The sequence below is a fragment of the Rhinopithecus bieti genome, unplaced genomic scaffold (genome assembly GCF_001698545.2).
Source record: "Rhinopithecus bieti isolate Rb0 unplaced genomic scaffold, ASM169854v2 scaffold_2574, whole genome shotgun sequence".
In the NCBI taxonomy this organism is placed as follows: Eukaryota; Metazoa; Chordata; class Mammalia; order Primates; family Cercopithecidae; genus Rhinopithecus; species Rhinopithecus bieti.
Window position 1 is genome coordinate 6,130,470 of NW_016804493.1, and position 13,935 is coordinate 6,144,404.

Consider the following 13,935-nt stretch of genomic DNA (forward strand, 5'->3'; position numbering starts at 1 on the left):
CTAGCAAAAACCAAATAGCTACAACCACGTAGAACTGTATCCAGCCTTAAAGAGTGGAGACAGAGTAGTCTTAGTAAGAGAAATCAGATGGGTTGGATAGAAAAAATGGAGTTTCCATTGTCATTTTCTCAAGCCACTAGTCACAGCTATTGTTCTCTTTGGTGTTTTCTACTAATATATAACTAGCAATGTCTGGATTTCCCTTTTGTGATCTGTCTTCCCTAGTCTGTACACCTCTCCTTTTAATATTCATGTTGGGAAATCCTGGTTGGGACAGCTGACTTTGTTGCTTTATGTATTAAGAACCCCTTGGGGCCGGGCGCGGTGGCTCATGCCCGTAATCCCAGCACTTTAGGAGGCCGAGACGGGCAGATCACGAGGCCAGGAGATTGAGACCATCCTGGCTAACACGGTGAAACCCCGTCTCTACTAAAATACAAAAAAAAAAAAAATAGCCAGGCGTGGTGGCGGGCGCCTGTAGTCCCAGCTACACGGGAGGCTGAGGCAGGAGAATGGCATGAACCCGGGAGGCGGAGCTTGCAGTGAGCCAAGATTGTGCCACTGCACTCCAGCCTGGGTAACAGAGCGAGACTTCTCAAAAAAAAAAAAAAGAACCCCTTGGAGTGTTCTTGCTAGCTATCCTCTTCTCAGCCAGCCCCTACCTCTGAACACGCCAACTCCGTTGTTTGGTTTTTTGGGTTTAGGAAATGGTGGAAGCAGCAGGGGAGGATGAGCGGGAGCTGGCCGCAGAGATGGCAGCAGCATTCCTCAATGAAAACCTCCCTGAATCCATCTTTGGAGCTCCCAAGGCTGGCAATGGGCAGTGGGCCTCTGTGATCCGAGTGATGAATCCCATTCAGGGAAACACACTGGACCTTGTCCAGCTGGAACAGAATGAGGCAGCTTTTAGGTAAGGAGCCCAGGACAGTTCAGGGTTTGGTAGACTGGAACAGGAGCTCTCTGGGTTTTGACGAAGGCCTTACTCTTGCTTCTTACTCTGTGTGTAGTGTGGCTGTGTGCAGGTTCTCCAACACTGGTGAAGACTGGTATGTGCTGGTGGGTGTGGCCAAGGACCTGATACTGAATCCCCGATCTGTGGCAGGGGGCTTCGTCTATACTTACAAGCTTGTGAACAATGGGGAAAAACTGGAGTTTTTGCACAAGGTAGGAATCAGCCAGTGAGTGGTTCTCCTAGATCTTAAGTCCTATTGAATTCTCTCACTTTTGCTTATGTTATGGGTCAGGTCTTTTGGAGACCAGCTCCTTGATTCCAATCCATCTCTTACCAGCACATGGAAAATGCTGGGGCCTTCTAGCTGCGGTGATGCTCTTGTGCCTGTGCATTCCACAGGAAGGCTTTGTGCTAACCACCCCATAATGGGGAGATGGATGCACATTGAATCGGTCTCTTTCTTACTGTTTTAATAAGCGGGCAACAATTTGTGACCAAAATTCAGCAGTTTAAATAATTAATATTCTGGCTGGGTGCGGTGGCTCACACCTGTAATCCCAGCACTTTTGGTACCAGCCCAACCAACATGGTGAAAGCCCGTCTCTACTAAAAATACAAAAATTAGCCAGGCATGGTGGCACGCACCTGTTATCCCAGCTACTTGGGAGGCTGAGGCAAGAGACTCACTTGAACCCGGGAGGCGGAGGTTGCAGTGAGCTGAGATTGTGCCATTGTGCTCTAGCCTGGGTGGCAGAGTGAGACTGTCAAAAAAAAAGAAAAGGTTTAGTATTCTTTTCCATCTGCATTCTCTGGGAAGTTACTGTTTAATGGGTACAGAGTTTCAGTTTGGGAAGATGAAAAAAAAGCTGGAGATGATAGTTACACAACAGTAAATGTGCTTAATGCCACTGAAGTGTATACTTAAAAATGACTGGGCATGGTGGCTCATGCCTGTAATCCCAGCACTTTGGAAGGCCGAGGTGGGCGGATCACCTGAGATCAGGGGTTCAAGACCAGTCTGGTCAACGTGGTGAAATCCCATCTCTATTAAAAATAAAAAATCATCCAGGCATGGTGGTGGGCGCCTGTAACCCCGGCTACTCCAGAGGTTAAGGCAGGAGAATCGCTTGAACCTGGGAGGCAGAGGTTGCAGTGAGCCGAGATTGCGCCACTGCACTCTAGCCTGGGCGACAGAGTGAGACTCTGTCTCCAAAAAAAAAAAAAAAAAAAAAGGATTGAGATGGCAAACTTTATGTTATGTCTATTCTACCATAATTATTAATTTTCTCCTCCACACTGACAGCATGTGGATTCCTTCAACCCTACCGTAAGGGGAGTATCCTCTAAGAAATACTTCACAGACCCTTTTGCGTATAAAATTTGTCTCTCCTTTACAACTGAGATGTCACTAGGCTGGGTGCAGTGGCTCACGCTTGTAATCCCAGCATTTTGGGAGTCTGAGTCGAGCAGAACATTTGAGCCCAAGAGTTTGAGACCAGCCTGGACAATGTGGTGAAACTTAGTGTTTACAAAAAATACAGATAATTAGTTGGGCGTGATTGCACATGCCTGTAGTCCCAGCTACTTGGGAGGCTGAGGTGGGAGGATCACCTGAGCCCAGGAAGTCCAGGCTATAGTGAGCCATGATTACGCCTGCCACAGCCCTCCAGCCTGAGCGACAGTGAGACCCTGTCTCAAAAAAAAAAAAAAAAAAAGATGTCATTTTTCACTAGCATTTCTTTCCTGTCCCTCCACAAATTACAGTCACTTCTTAGCTACTAAAGCTTCACTATTATTTCATGAGACCAGTTAAACCAAGCACAGGCTCTGAGCAGCTGTCATCAGGTACCAGAATTTCTTGTCACTTGTAGCATTGATCCCTCTGCTGGGTGAATGCAGCATGTGGGACCTGTTCACCCCAACACGCTGATTCATTAGCAAAATAAGATCACTGGTGTGTTTCTTAATGAAGAAACTGGTGTGTTTCTTAAGGCTCCTGTGAAAGAAGGCATTTCTAGGCAGAGAGGTGGGGCCTGTGTCTGGCTGGCATTTGTAATAGCTGTATTACGTGCTTTTCCTCTATAGACTCCGGTGGAAGAGGTCCCTGCTGCCATTGCCCCATTCCAAGGGAGGGTGTTGATTGGTGTGGGGAAGCTGTTGCGTGTCTATGACCTGGGAAAGAAGAAGTTACTCCGAAAATGCGAGAATAAGGTAAGTGTGCTGGCGTTGGTGCTGAGATCTAGCTCACATGCCAAGGGCGGGAGCATTGGTGGGGTGGTGGACATCGAGTTTTAAAATCTTATCTTTATTAGGACTTGTTGTGTTACCCCAATTCCCCAATCCACTTCAGAATTATGCCCCCCCCCACCTTTTTTTTCCCGAGATGGAGTCTTGCCCTGTTGCCCAGGCTGGAGGCCATATGGTCAATCTCGGCGGCTCACTGCAACCTCCCGCCTCCAGGGTTCAAGTGATTTCCTGTCATCAGCTCCCCAGAGCTGGGATTACGATGCACGCGGCACGCCTGGCTGTTTTTTGTATCTTTTTTTTTTTTTTTTTTTTGAGACGAAGTCCGCTTTGTCGCCGGAGCTGGAGTGCAGTGGCACGGATCTCATCTCACTTGCAAGCTCCGCCTCCCGGGTTTTACGCCATTCTCCTGCCTCAGCCTCCCGAGTACTGGGCACAGGCGCCCGCTCACCATCACCCGGCTAGTTTTTTGTATTTTTTAGTAGACGGGGTTTCACCATCACCATGTAGCCAGGATGGCTCGATCTTCTGACCTCGTGATCCGCCCGTCCGGCCTCCCCAAAGCGCTGGGATTACAGGCTTGAGCCACCGCGCCCGGCCGATTTTTTGTATCTTTAGTAGAGACAGGGTTTTACCATGTTGGCCAGGCTGGTCTCTTAACTCCTGACCTCATAATCTGCCTGCCTTGGCCTCCCAAAGTCCTGGGTTTACAGGCATAAGTCACCGCACCAGCCCTTGGATTTTGAGAGGAGCAGGAGTAGAGGATTCTCATTTCTTGACTTACCAAACAAGAACCAGCTTTCTATTTTGCTAGCTTCTGTAAGGAATGTAACTCTGAGAGTTAGGCATATATTTGCACTGTATTAAAAGCTATTTGGCTCTTTTTCCCACCTAGAATTCATTGCTAACTGCTGTTTTTTGGTATTGCTGTTCTGCTGACCCTATATATGTCATACGGAAAGCTGGACTTTTCTTTGGGTTCTGAACCCCAAGATTACACCCACTATTGTCCTTGTTTTTCCCAGCATATTGCCAATTATATCTCTGGGATCCAGACTATTGGACATAGGGTAATTGTATCTGACGTCCAAGAAAGTTTCATCTGGGTTCGCTACAAGCGTAATGAAAACCAGCTTATCATCTTTGCTGATGATACCTACCCTCGATGGGTCACTACAGCCAGCCTCCTGGACTATGACACTGTGGCTGGGGCAGACAAGTTTGGCAACATATGTGTGGTGAGTTGGTGTTGTTCACTTGGGTTACAGTGATGTGTAGGAAAGCTGGCTCAGTTTGTTGTGGGTAAAGCCAAAGATGAATCAAATCTGAGGAGTAAAAATGGATATAAAATTCCATCCTACTAAAGCTAACTCTACAAGCAATCTGTTCTTTAAGCCTTCTTACTAGTCTTTTGGATTTTTCTCTGGTTTATCTCCCTCCTCTCTATTGAACATGATTTAATGATAGGTTTAGTCTGAACTAATGGCTAATTCTTTTTACGTTTTATAAGAACTTTGGAACGTCTGTTGTCTGTGTTGTGTGGTTTTGATGTTACCCTTAGCTGTGTTAAACTCCTGCTCATGGATCGATTCTTTTGAGTTTCTTGCTCCTCAGACACAGCTCCTGCCCACCAGAGCAGGTGCAGGACACATGGGCTCAGGCCTCTGTCTAGGCAGTGCCCCTATGGCTGACTTGCAAGGACCTGGGCCAGACCTGTTGCTTGGTGACCCAGTTGAGCAGGTCTGGGCCCCAGCACTGTGACTTGTGTCACTTCCTTGTAGGTGAGGCTCCCACCTAACACCAACGATGAAGTAGATGAGGACCCTACAGGAAACAAAGCCCTGTGGGACCGTGGCTTGCTCAATGGGGCCTCCCAGAAGGTAAGATTGCAGAATGGGTCCCAGGGAGGACGCTGCTTAGCACTTCTCCTGTTGCCGTCACTGAATAAATTGCCTTTGGTGAATTATTCACAGTGCACACGACTGTGCTGAGTGCTGTCCTTCCACAGTCCTTTCTTACCAACTGCAAAAATCTCCTTGGAGAGTAGCGAGTTCCTTCGAGAGAGTCCATTGCCAGTCCTCTGCTCTGAGGTGTGTCCAGGGCTTTACTTTCTCCTGTAGGCATATGCTGCTTTAATAGAGGATCTCTGGACTTTCTATTTTAGAAGACAAGCCTAGTGATTGCTGTTTTCTATAATTTGTGTTTTCCTTTTTTTTTTATGGCAAGCTTGATAAATTTAACAAAATGGTTCTTATCGTTTAAGAGATGATGAACAGTAAGTTTAGCATGTTTTATGAGGCATTAAGTCTTAAGTAAATATGAGAATTTTAAAGTATTTTTAGGTTTTAATAATTTTTGGATTTATTGTTTGTTTTTGAGACAAGGTGTCACTTCGTCACCTGGGCTGTAGTGTGGTGGTACGATCACAGATCACCGCAGCTTCCACCTCCTGGGCTCAAGTGGTCCTTCCCCCTCAGCCTCCTGAGTAGCTGGGACTACAGTGCATGCCGCCAAACCTGGCAAATTTTGTGGGTATGGGTATATGAGGCCTCACTGTGTTGCCCAGGCTGGTCTTGAAATCCTGGGCTCAAGCAGTCCTCCCACGGTTGGCCTCTATAATAGTTTTTGGATGTTAATAGATGGTGAAATGTGCCTTAGGGAGCACTGCATGCTCTCGGTAGTCCAGGGAGGCTCATGAAGGTACCCACAGTCACTAGTCTGTTTCTGACTCACAGGCAGAGGTGATCATGAACTACCATGTTGGAGAGACGGTGCTGTCCTTACAGAAGACTACGCTGATCCCTGGAGGCTCAGAATCACTTGTTTATACCACCTTGTCTGGAGGAATTGGCATCCTTGTGCCATTCACGTCCCATGAGGTGAGAGCACCCACATTACTCTGGCTTTGACTTCAAAGGTTGTTTCTTGGTGTTGAATCTACCTAAGAGGTCAAATTCATTTGTCCGCACATGTAATTAATGTTCTGGGAATTGTAGAGTGACAGAAGTACTTGGGGAGATAGGAATCTTGATTCCCCCGCACCCAGGGAAGGCCCATTTGTTGTTGTTGTTGTTGTTGTTGTTGTTGTTTTTGGAATGGAGTCTCCTGTCATGCAGGCTGGAGTGCAGTGGCATAATCTCGGCTTACTGCAAACTCCACCTCCCGGGTTCACGCCATTCTCCTGCCTCAGCCTTCCAAGTAACTGGGACTACAGGCCACCGCCACCACACCTGGCTAATTTTTTGTATTTTTTGTAGAGACGGGGTTTCACCATGTTAGCCAGGATGGTCTCGATCTCCTGACCTCGTGATCCGTCCGCCTTGGCCTCCCACAGTACTGGGATTACAGGCGTGAGCCACTGCGCCCAGGCAGGCCATTTGTTTTTATACTGTACTAGGGTTTGCTTCTGTCTGATGCGAGTTTACAAGGTTAGCCTGAGCCCAAAGCTCTCGAACCGGATTCCACAGACTAGGATTGCCGGGATTGATGGGATGATCCCTGCTGGGGCACACATTGCCATATGGAGTCCACTCTAGGTTTGCCAGAGTTAGGCAAGTTTTATTCCAGCAAAGGAAACTGGGATCAGGAATCTGACCTCACAACCATTCTTTATGTGTGGCATTCTCTTTTTGCACTGCAGACAACACGAGGTCTCCTTTTGGATTTTAACTATCGTGTTGTAGCAGAAAAACCTATGATTGTCAGAAAGTGATTAGATATTTCCCTTGTGTTTGTATGGTAAAAACCAATGGCTTGTCTGTTCGTTGTGCTTGTGGAAACTCTAGAGTAGTTGAAATCACTTCTCAGTGACAGATTTTTTGTTTCTTCTGCCAGGACCATGACTTCTTCCAGCATGTGGAAATGCACCTGCGGTCTGAACATCCCCCTCTCTGTGGGCGGGACCACCTCAGCTTTCGTTCCTACTACTTCCCTGTGAAGGTAGGTTGGGGGAATCTGAGCTGGAAAGGGAGATCCTGAGTAGAGGAGCAGCACAGGGAGCAGAATGATGGGAATAGTACCAGGGAGGGTGCTCCCCTCGGGGCAGACCACAGCCGGAGCAAAGGCTTCGCTGCTTCTGCCAATCTGAACTCTGAGTACGAAGAGTCAACTTAGATAGTGTTCCTGGATCTACAAGCAGGGTTCAAGTATCGAGTGGAGAATAAAAGACTTTCCCTGTCTGGGCATGGTGGCACACGTTTGTGGTCCCAGTCAATTGGGAGGCTGAGCCCCAGAGTTTTGAGAGTGCGGTGAGCCATGATTATCCCACTGCACTGCAATCTGGATGATAGGGTTGAGACCCTGTCTCAAAACTAAAAAATAAAACAGCTTTCCCTACAACTGCTGCTTTAGCATGTGCCATTTTCTTTGGGCATCTCACCATTTTTTTTCCTTGTGCTTTCTTCATATCTTAGAATGTGATTGATGGAGACCTCTGTGAGCAGTTCAATTCCATGGAACCCAACAAACAAAAGAATGTCTCTGAAGAACTGGACCGAACCCCACCCGAGGTGTCCAAGAAACTCGAGGATATCCGGACCCGCTATGCCTTCTGAGCCCTCCTTTCCCTATGGGGCTTGCCAGAGACTGTGTATTTTGTTTCCTCCACCACCATCGCCGCCACCTGGCTTCTGCCATGTGGCAGGAGGGTGACTGGATAATTAAGACTGCATTATGAAAGCCAACAGCTCTCTCCCCTCACCTCTTCTCCTGGAATGACTGGCTTCCCCTCAAATTGGCGCTGAGATTGGCTGCACTTCTCCCCACCTGGTACATGATACATGACCCCAGGTTCCAGTGTGGAACCCAATTCCCCTATTCCCCAAAGCCGTCCCTACATTGATATGTCTGACTCTCCTGTCTACTTTTGCACACACACTTAATTTTTAACTGGTTTTCCTGTAAATACAGTTTTGTACAATGTTATCTCTGTGGGAGGAAGGAAGGAAGGCTGTGGCGGGACTGGATAGGATATAGTATCACTCCTGAGTTCTGCTGCTGTGGAATCTAACCAGAAAGAAACAGAAACATAGTTTTTAAGGTGACTGGCGTCCATGTGTCTTGTTCTGGAGATGAGGATGTAGGGGGGAGGTTTGAGCCCAAGTTAGAGCAGGACTCTTAAGTTAGAGTAGACTCCTTCCTTCCAGATGCCTACTTGGACTTGGGACGCTCTGTGGCTCCCTACCCCCAGGTCTGTGGTGGTTTCTTTGTCTTTTCCTGGTTCTTTTTGCTGTGCTGATGAAACATGGGCTCAATAACCATGTGGATACCCACCCCTTTGCCACTGGATATTGAGGAAGGGTGGCTGATTCTTCCTCTTCTGCTCTGAGGATATTAGTGTGGGGATTTTAGCATGAATTCCAGCTGGGGAGTCTTAACAGATGTCGTCCCTTTTGCTGATACAGCACCGAAAGAGATCTTTGGCTCCATAGGACCATAGGAAGGGTCAGTACAGAAGAACCTGGATACTGCCCTGCCCCTGAGAACTGTGTCTATGTGTGGCCTGTCTGCAGCACCCATCTCAGGTGGGTTCCACAGGGCCTTTAGGGTATAATGAGCCTGTCAGCTGGAAGAGGCCCAGTTCCAGAAATGTTCCAGCCCACCCCTGAGAATTCCCCATTTAGCTGTGTGGGAAGCCCTCGTCTTCCAGGCTGTCCTTGTGCCTTGAACCTGGAGAAACGAGCTCACTGTTCTCAATACTTCACAAAGTAAAACATTCTTTCATCTGCGTGTGGTCAGCCACCTCATTGAGCAAATGATCTGGTGAGCACTGGGTTAGAATCAGGAATGGTGGTGAGGAGATACAATCCGAACCTCCCAGAGCCCAGTGCAGAGGGTTCCTGACACTGTCTCCTGGAACTAAGTATCTTGAATTATGACTTGGTTTTAGATCAGTCAAGAGAGACCCAGGTTTTGCCAGGAGTCGAATCCCTAAATAACATGTTTTTTCTCACTCAGCTCATGAGTTTGCATAGTAGACAGTAGCTCTGAATTAGATTTTGAAAACCTAATTTCAGGGCTCATTTTTTCCCGCGGTCCTAAATCCGTTCTATCAAATTGTGTGATACTGACATGCAGTCATCTGAGGAACTCAGTGTAGATATTGGAGCAGCTCCTTGCCTCTTTTCTAACTCAAGTTTGGCTGAAATACATAGACTCCATACAGAAGGTAGGGGTTATGAAAGAAAGGAAAATCTGTGGAGTCAGGAGTTGTCACCACTGAGCTTCCTCTGGAAGTCTGCCCATCAGCCTCCTTGTTCTCTGTAAGAGGAAGGGTTAGGACAAGGAATCGGACTTGAATATGTGGAAAGGAATTTTCATAGCTGTTGCTACAGAACCTACAAAAGTATAATTCATTGATTGGATGTGGCTCAATGACAAGTCCCATCTGTGTAATTGTTAAGGGGACCTGATTGACTCCTGTGGTTTGACTGAGCAACCAGGTAAATAGAGACCTCTCCAGCCTTGCGAAACCCACCAGAGGCTGCTGCAGAACTCGGACAGAGGGATCTGCCCTTGGGTTTGCTTCCATCCTGTTCCATTGCTAAGCCCTTGTGACTTGGATCCTAGGACTGAAAAGTTTTTAGCTGCCTCAGCTTTCCCCTGACCTTACGGGCAGAGGTTCTGCAGATGTTTCCTTTGGAAGATCTCTTGCCAAGAATAGCATTCCTTTGGAGGAGGGGGGTTCTAGTTGGAATGTTACTTTTCTTGGTTAGTGTAAATGTATTGCTAGTGAGACAGCTGCCAGCGCTGGAAAAGGTTCGTCTCACAGGGAGAGCGCTGGTCCCCAGAATGTGTGCTATTCCCACGCTGCTGCCTTTCTTGAACTTGTTAGAGGAAAGCCAGAAGTGTTAAGGCATTCAGATGGGATCAACCTGGCTTTCAAAATTTTTTAAATTCCTAAGTTCTGTTTTATTTTTTAATTTTTTAAAAAATTTTTTATTAGAGGCAGTCTCACTCCTTTGCCTAGCCTGGAGTTCAGTGGAGTCATTATAGCTCACTGAGGCATGAACTTCTGGGCTCAAACGATCCACCTCAGCCTCCAGAGTAGGGGAGACTACAGATGTGTGCCACCATACTCAGTTAATTTTTAAACTTCTGTAGAGACAGGGTCTCCCTGTGTTGCCCAGGCTGGTCTCAAACTCCTGACCTCAAACAATCCTCCTGCCTTGGCCTCCCAAAGCACTGGGATTATAGGTGTGAGCCATTGTGCCTGGTCCTAAATTCTTGTTTTTTGTTTGCTTATCAGAGACAGAATCTCTTGCCCAGGCTGGAGGGCTGTGGTGCGATCTCAGCCCACTGCAGCCTCCGTCTCCTGAGCTCAAGCAATCCTCCTACCTCAGCTTCCCAAGTAGCTGGAACCTCAGGCGTGTGCCATCATGTCCAACTAATTTTTGCATTTTTAGTAGAAGAGGTTTTACCGTGTTGGACAGGTTGGTCTCGAACTCCTGGCTTCAAGTGGTCCGCCTGGCTCAACCTCCCAAAGTGCTGTGACTACAGGTGTGAGCCACCACGCCCAGCCTCTAAATTCTGTTTTCTATTCAAAATAGAAGTGATATGTGTTTGAGCCATCCAGTTGCTCATTTGCATATGGAATATTGTATGTGAATTTTTTGTTACACCCTTAAAATTAACTTTCAAGGGGTATATGTAGAGCTCAGAAGAAACATCTCTGCTGCTGAAATCAAACTTGGTCCAGAAAACGTAGCAATGGAGGAGAGGAACAGATGGCTTTCGGGGACAAGGCAGAGACTCTGAAACATCTGCTTGGCCATGGTTGGTTGACATTTGAGTGATCTGATAGCCCAAACACGCCCTGTGAAGTTCAGGTGAACTGAAATGGGCAGGTGTAGGCTACACACCAGTCTAAACCAACACAACCAAGAGCTGTTTCTCTTTTTTTCTTTTTTGAGATGAAGTCTTAACTGTTGCCCAGGCTAGAGTACAGCAGCACAATCTCGGCTCACTGCAACCTCTGCCTCCCAGGTTCAAGCGGTACTCCTGCCTCATATCAGCCTCCTGAGTAGCTGGAATTACAGGCATGCACCACCACGCCTGGCTAATTTTTGTGTTTTTAGTAGAGATGGGGTTTCACCTTGTTGGCCAGGCTGGTTTCAAACTCCTGACCTCAGGTGATCCATCCACCTTGGGCTCCCAAAGTGTTGGGTTTACAGGCGTGAGCCACTGCGCTTGGCCTGGAGCTGTTTAAGCCATCAGGAGACATGCTGACCCACTAGAAGAGGCTGCTATGTTCATTTCTTCCACAAATGTTTACGGGGCATCTACCGTGAACCACCTCCTCCCAGCTCTTTTCTGTACCCAGAGATTGGAGGAGAGTTTATAACCTGGCAGTCTGTTGCTGTGAGGTTGGTGGTGAGGTGAGTTTGCCGGAGGGCCTGCCACCAGTTTCAGAAGAGCCTACAGCCCTGGTGTGATTTCCTCAGCCACAGCCTTGGGACTTCAGGAAAAATCAGAAGGTCCCAAGTCTGAAAAATGAAGAGGTGGGGAGTGGGCCACAGAGGTTTTAGGTCAGGAAATGGTAGGAAACCTGTAGTTGTGGCTCATAATCCCAGCGGGATGTTAGAACCCTCTTCATTTGTCAGAATAGATTCCTGGTGTCTGCTCCCAATTACACGGTGGCTCATGCCTGGTAATCCCAGCGCTTTGGGCGGCCAGACAGGCAGATCGCTTGAGCCCAGAAGTTTAAGACCAGCCCAGGAAACAGACCCCATCTCTACAAAAAATTTAAAAAGCCGGGCGTGAAGCCCTGTTTCAAAAAAAGTCTGCTGGTGATGTCTGGGCATGTTTCTGCTTCACAGTCTAGTGTTATGATCAGTAGCTGTGATGGACAATGAGTGAACATTGCTGCTTGTTCAAAATGAAGAAAAAAAGTGTTATCAAAGAAAACCAGGTTTGGAAGTTTCAGATTTGGAAAAGGAGCTGGGCCAGCCCATCTGGAATGGCTGAGGGGCCCTGTTAGCCCCACCCTACCCCACCCCACCCCCATATCCAGCATCTCTGCCAGTGCCCAGAGGCAAGCCCCCCTCATTTTCCCACGTCCCACTCTGCCTTTAAGAGCCTGGTCCTCAAGTTTTAAATTCCCAGTCGACTCAACAGAACTTGCTCCCTTCTCTGACTGCAGTCTCAGAATGAAAGGAGAGGTGCTTTTGTTGGGTCGTTTGGTAGCGTTTAGGCTTAGAAGTTACTAATTTGGAGCCGTTAGTATATGTGTATAAGCTAATGACACGTGATCGTCAAGGGACGTACTACCATTTTCTGTGGGTTATTAGGGCCTCCAGCTGTTACGAGGACACGCTGGGGGATCTCGGCTTCAGGGAGTCGATGCTGTAACTGGAGAAAGGCAATGCTGCCTCATAAAGCAATCAGAAACGAGATTCCACTTGCCAAATGCCAAGAGGCGGCGAAGTCCATGAAGAGAGCATTGTATACAGAGTCAGATGACCTGGGCTCACTAGCCTCTAAGCATAGTCTTGGTTTCCTGCCTGTAAATTGGTAGAATAAGACTGATCTACTGGGCCCTGGCATGGTGGCTCATACCTGTGATCCCAGCACTTTGAGAGGCCAAGGCAGGAGGATCCCTTGAGCCCAGGAGTTTGAGACCAGCCTGGGCAACATGACAAAACCCCGTCTTCTCCAAAAATACAAAGATTAGCCAGGCATGGTGGTACATACTTGTCGTCCCAGCAATTAGGGGGGCTAAGACAGGAGGATCACTTAAGCCTATGAGTTTGAGGCTGCAGTGAGCTGTGATTGTGCCACTACACTCCAGCCTGGATGACAGAACAAAACCTGTCTCAAAAACACCAAAAAACAAAAACTGGTCTCCTGGGGTCATGGTAGCACAAACGCACATGACTGAGTGCGCAGGAGTTCTGAGGCTTGTCCACTGACCTGGGGCTCTGGCCCTGGGAGATCTGGGGGACCTGCTGTGATGATTTGAAAGAAAGGGGCATCATTCCAAGCCAAGAGACCCCAGAAAGGGCACCAGGGGGTGTTCAGGCTTCTGTGAGGCCCCAGTGAGATCTGTGGCTGTGCCCCCATCACCTCCACCCCGTCTGCCCTCCCACGAGCTGCCCAACGGATGAATCAACGCCTTGGCAGAGTTTCCCAGCAGGGCCTTGCAGACAGTGTGTGTGGCCTGTGTGGCCACTGCCTTGGGGGTGGGTGGGGAGTTAGCAGGGAACATTCCAGCGTGGGCATTATTGTCCTGTTGCAAGTTCAGGGCCAAACCAGGAATCCAGTTTTGTCGATCCAATTGAGAAAACATTTCATGAACAACTACTTGTGGCATGCATTGGCACTCAGAGTAAAATGCACTATTATCACTAGGTTGGCATTTCTTCTTTTATTCTTTTTCTTTTATTTTTTATTTTTTATTTTTGAGACCGAGTCTCTGTCGCTTAGGGTGGAGTGCAGTGATCTCAGTTCACTGCAACCTCTGCCTGCCGGGTTCAAGCGATTCTCCTGCCTCAGCCTCCTGAGTAGCTGGGATTGTGCCTGCCACCACGCTTGGATAATTTTTGTATTTTTAGTAGAGACGGGGTTTCACCATGTTGGCCAGGGTGGTCTCGAACTCCTGACCCCAGGTGATCCGCCCGCCTCCGTCTTTGAAAGTGCTGGGATTATAGGCATGAGCCACCGCATCCGGCCAGGTCAGCACTCCAGACTAGCTCAGCTGTGAAAGACTAGATGTTAATAAGAGGTTCCTGAATCACGGATTT

General features: G+C 48.0%; 1 protein-coding gene across 2 annotated transcripts in view; it reads left to right on the forward strand.

Annotated features, from left to right (window-relative positions):
• Positions 1 to 8,238, forward strand: part of SF3B3 (splicing factor 3b subunit 3) — a 52,955-nt gene extending 44,717 nt beyond the window's left edge. For both annotated transcript variants that reach the window (XM_017868747.1, XM_017868748.1), the window contains 8 exons: positions 705 to 910; positions 1,008 to 1,164; positions 3,038 to 3,163; positions 4,222 to 4,434; positions 4,978 to 5,076; positions 5,932 to 6,075; positions 7,031 to 7,135; positions 7,609 to 8,238. In XM_017868747.1, coding sequence (XP_017724236.1) covers positions 705 to 910; positions 1,008 to 1,164; positions 3,038 to 3,163; positions 4,222 to 4,434; positions 4,978 to 5,076; positions 5,932 to 6,075; positions 7,031 to 7,135; positions 7,609 to 7,749 — 1,191 coding nt within the window. In that variant the 3' untranslated portion in view covers positions 7,750 to 8,238. The remainder of the gene's footprint in view (positions 1 to 704; positions 911 to 1,007; positions 1,165 to 3,037; positions 3,164 to 4,221; positions 4,435 to 4,977; positions 5,077 to 5,931; positions 6,076 to 7,030; positions 7,136 to 7,608) is intronic.
• The last annotated feature ends 5,697 nt before the right edge of the window (positions 8,239 to 13,935 follow it).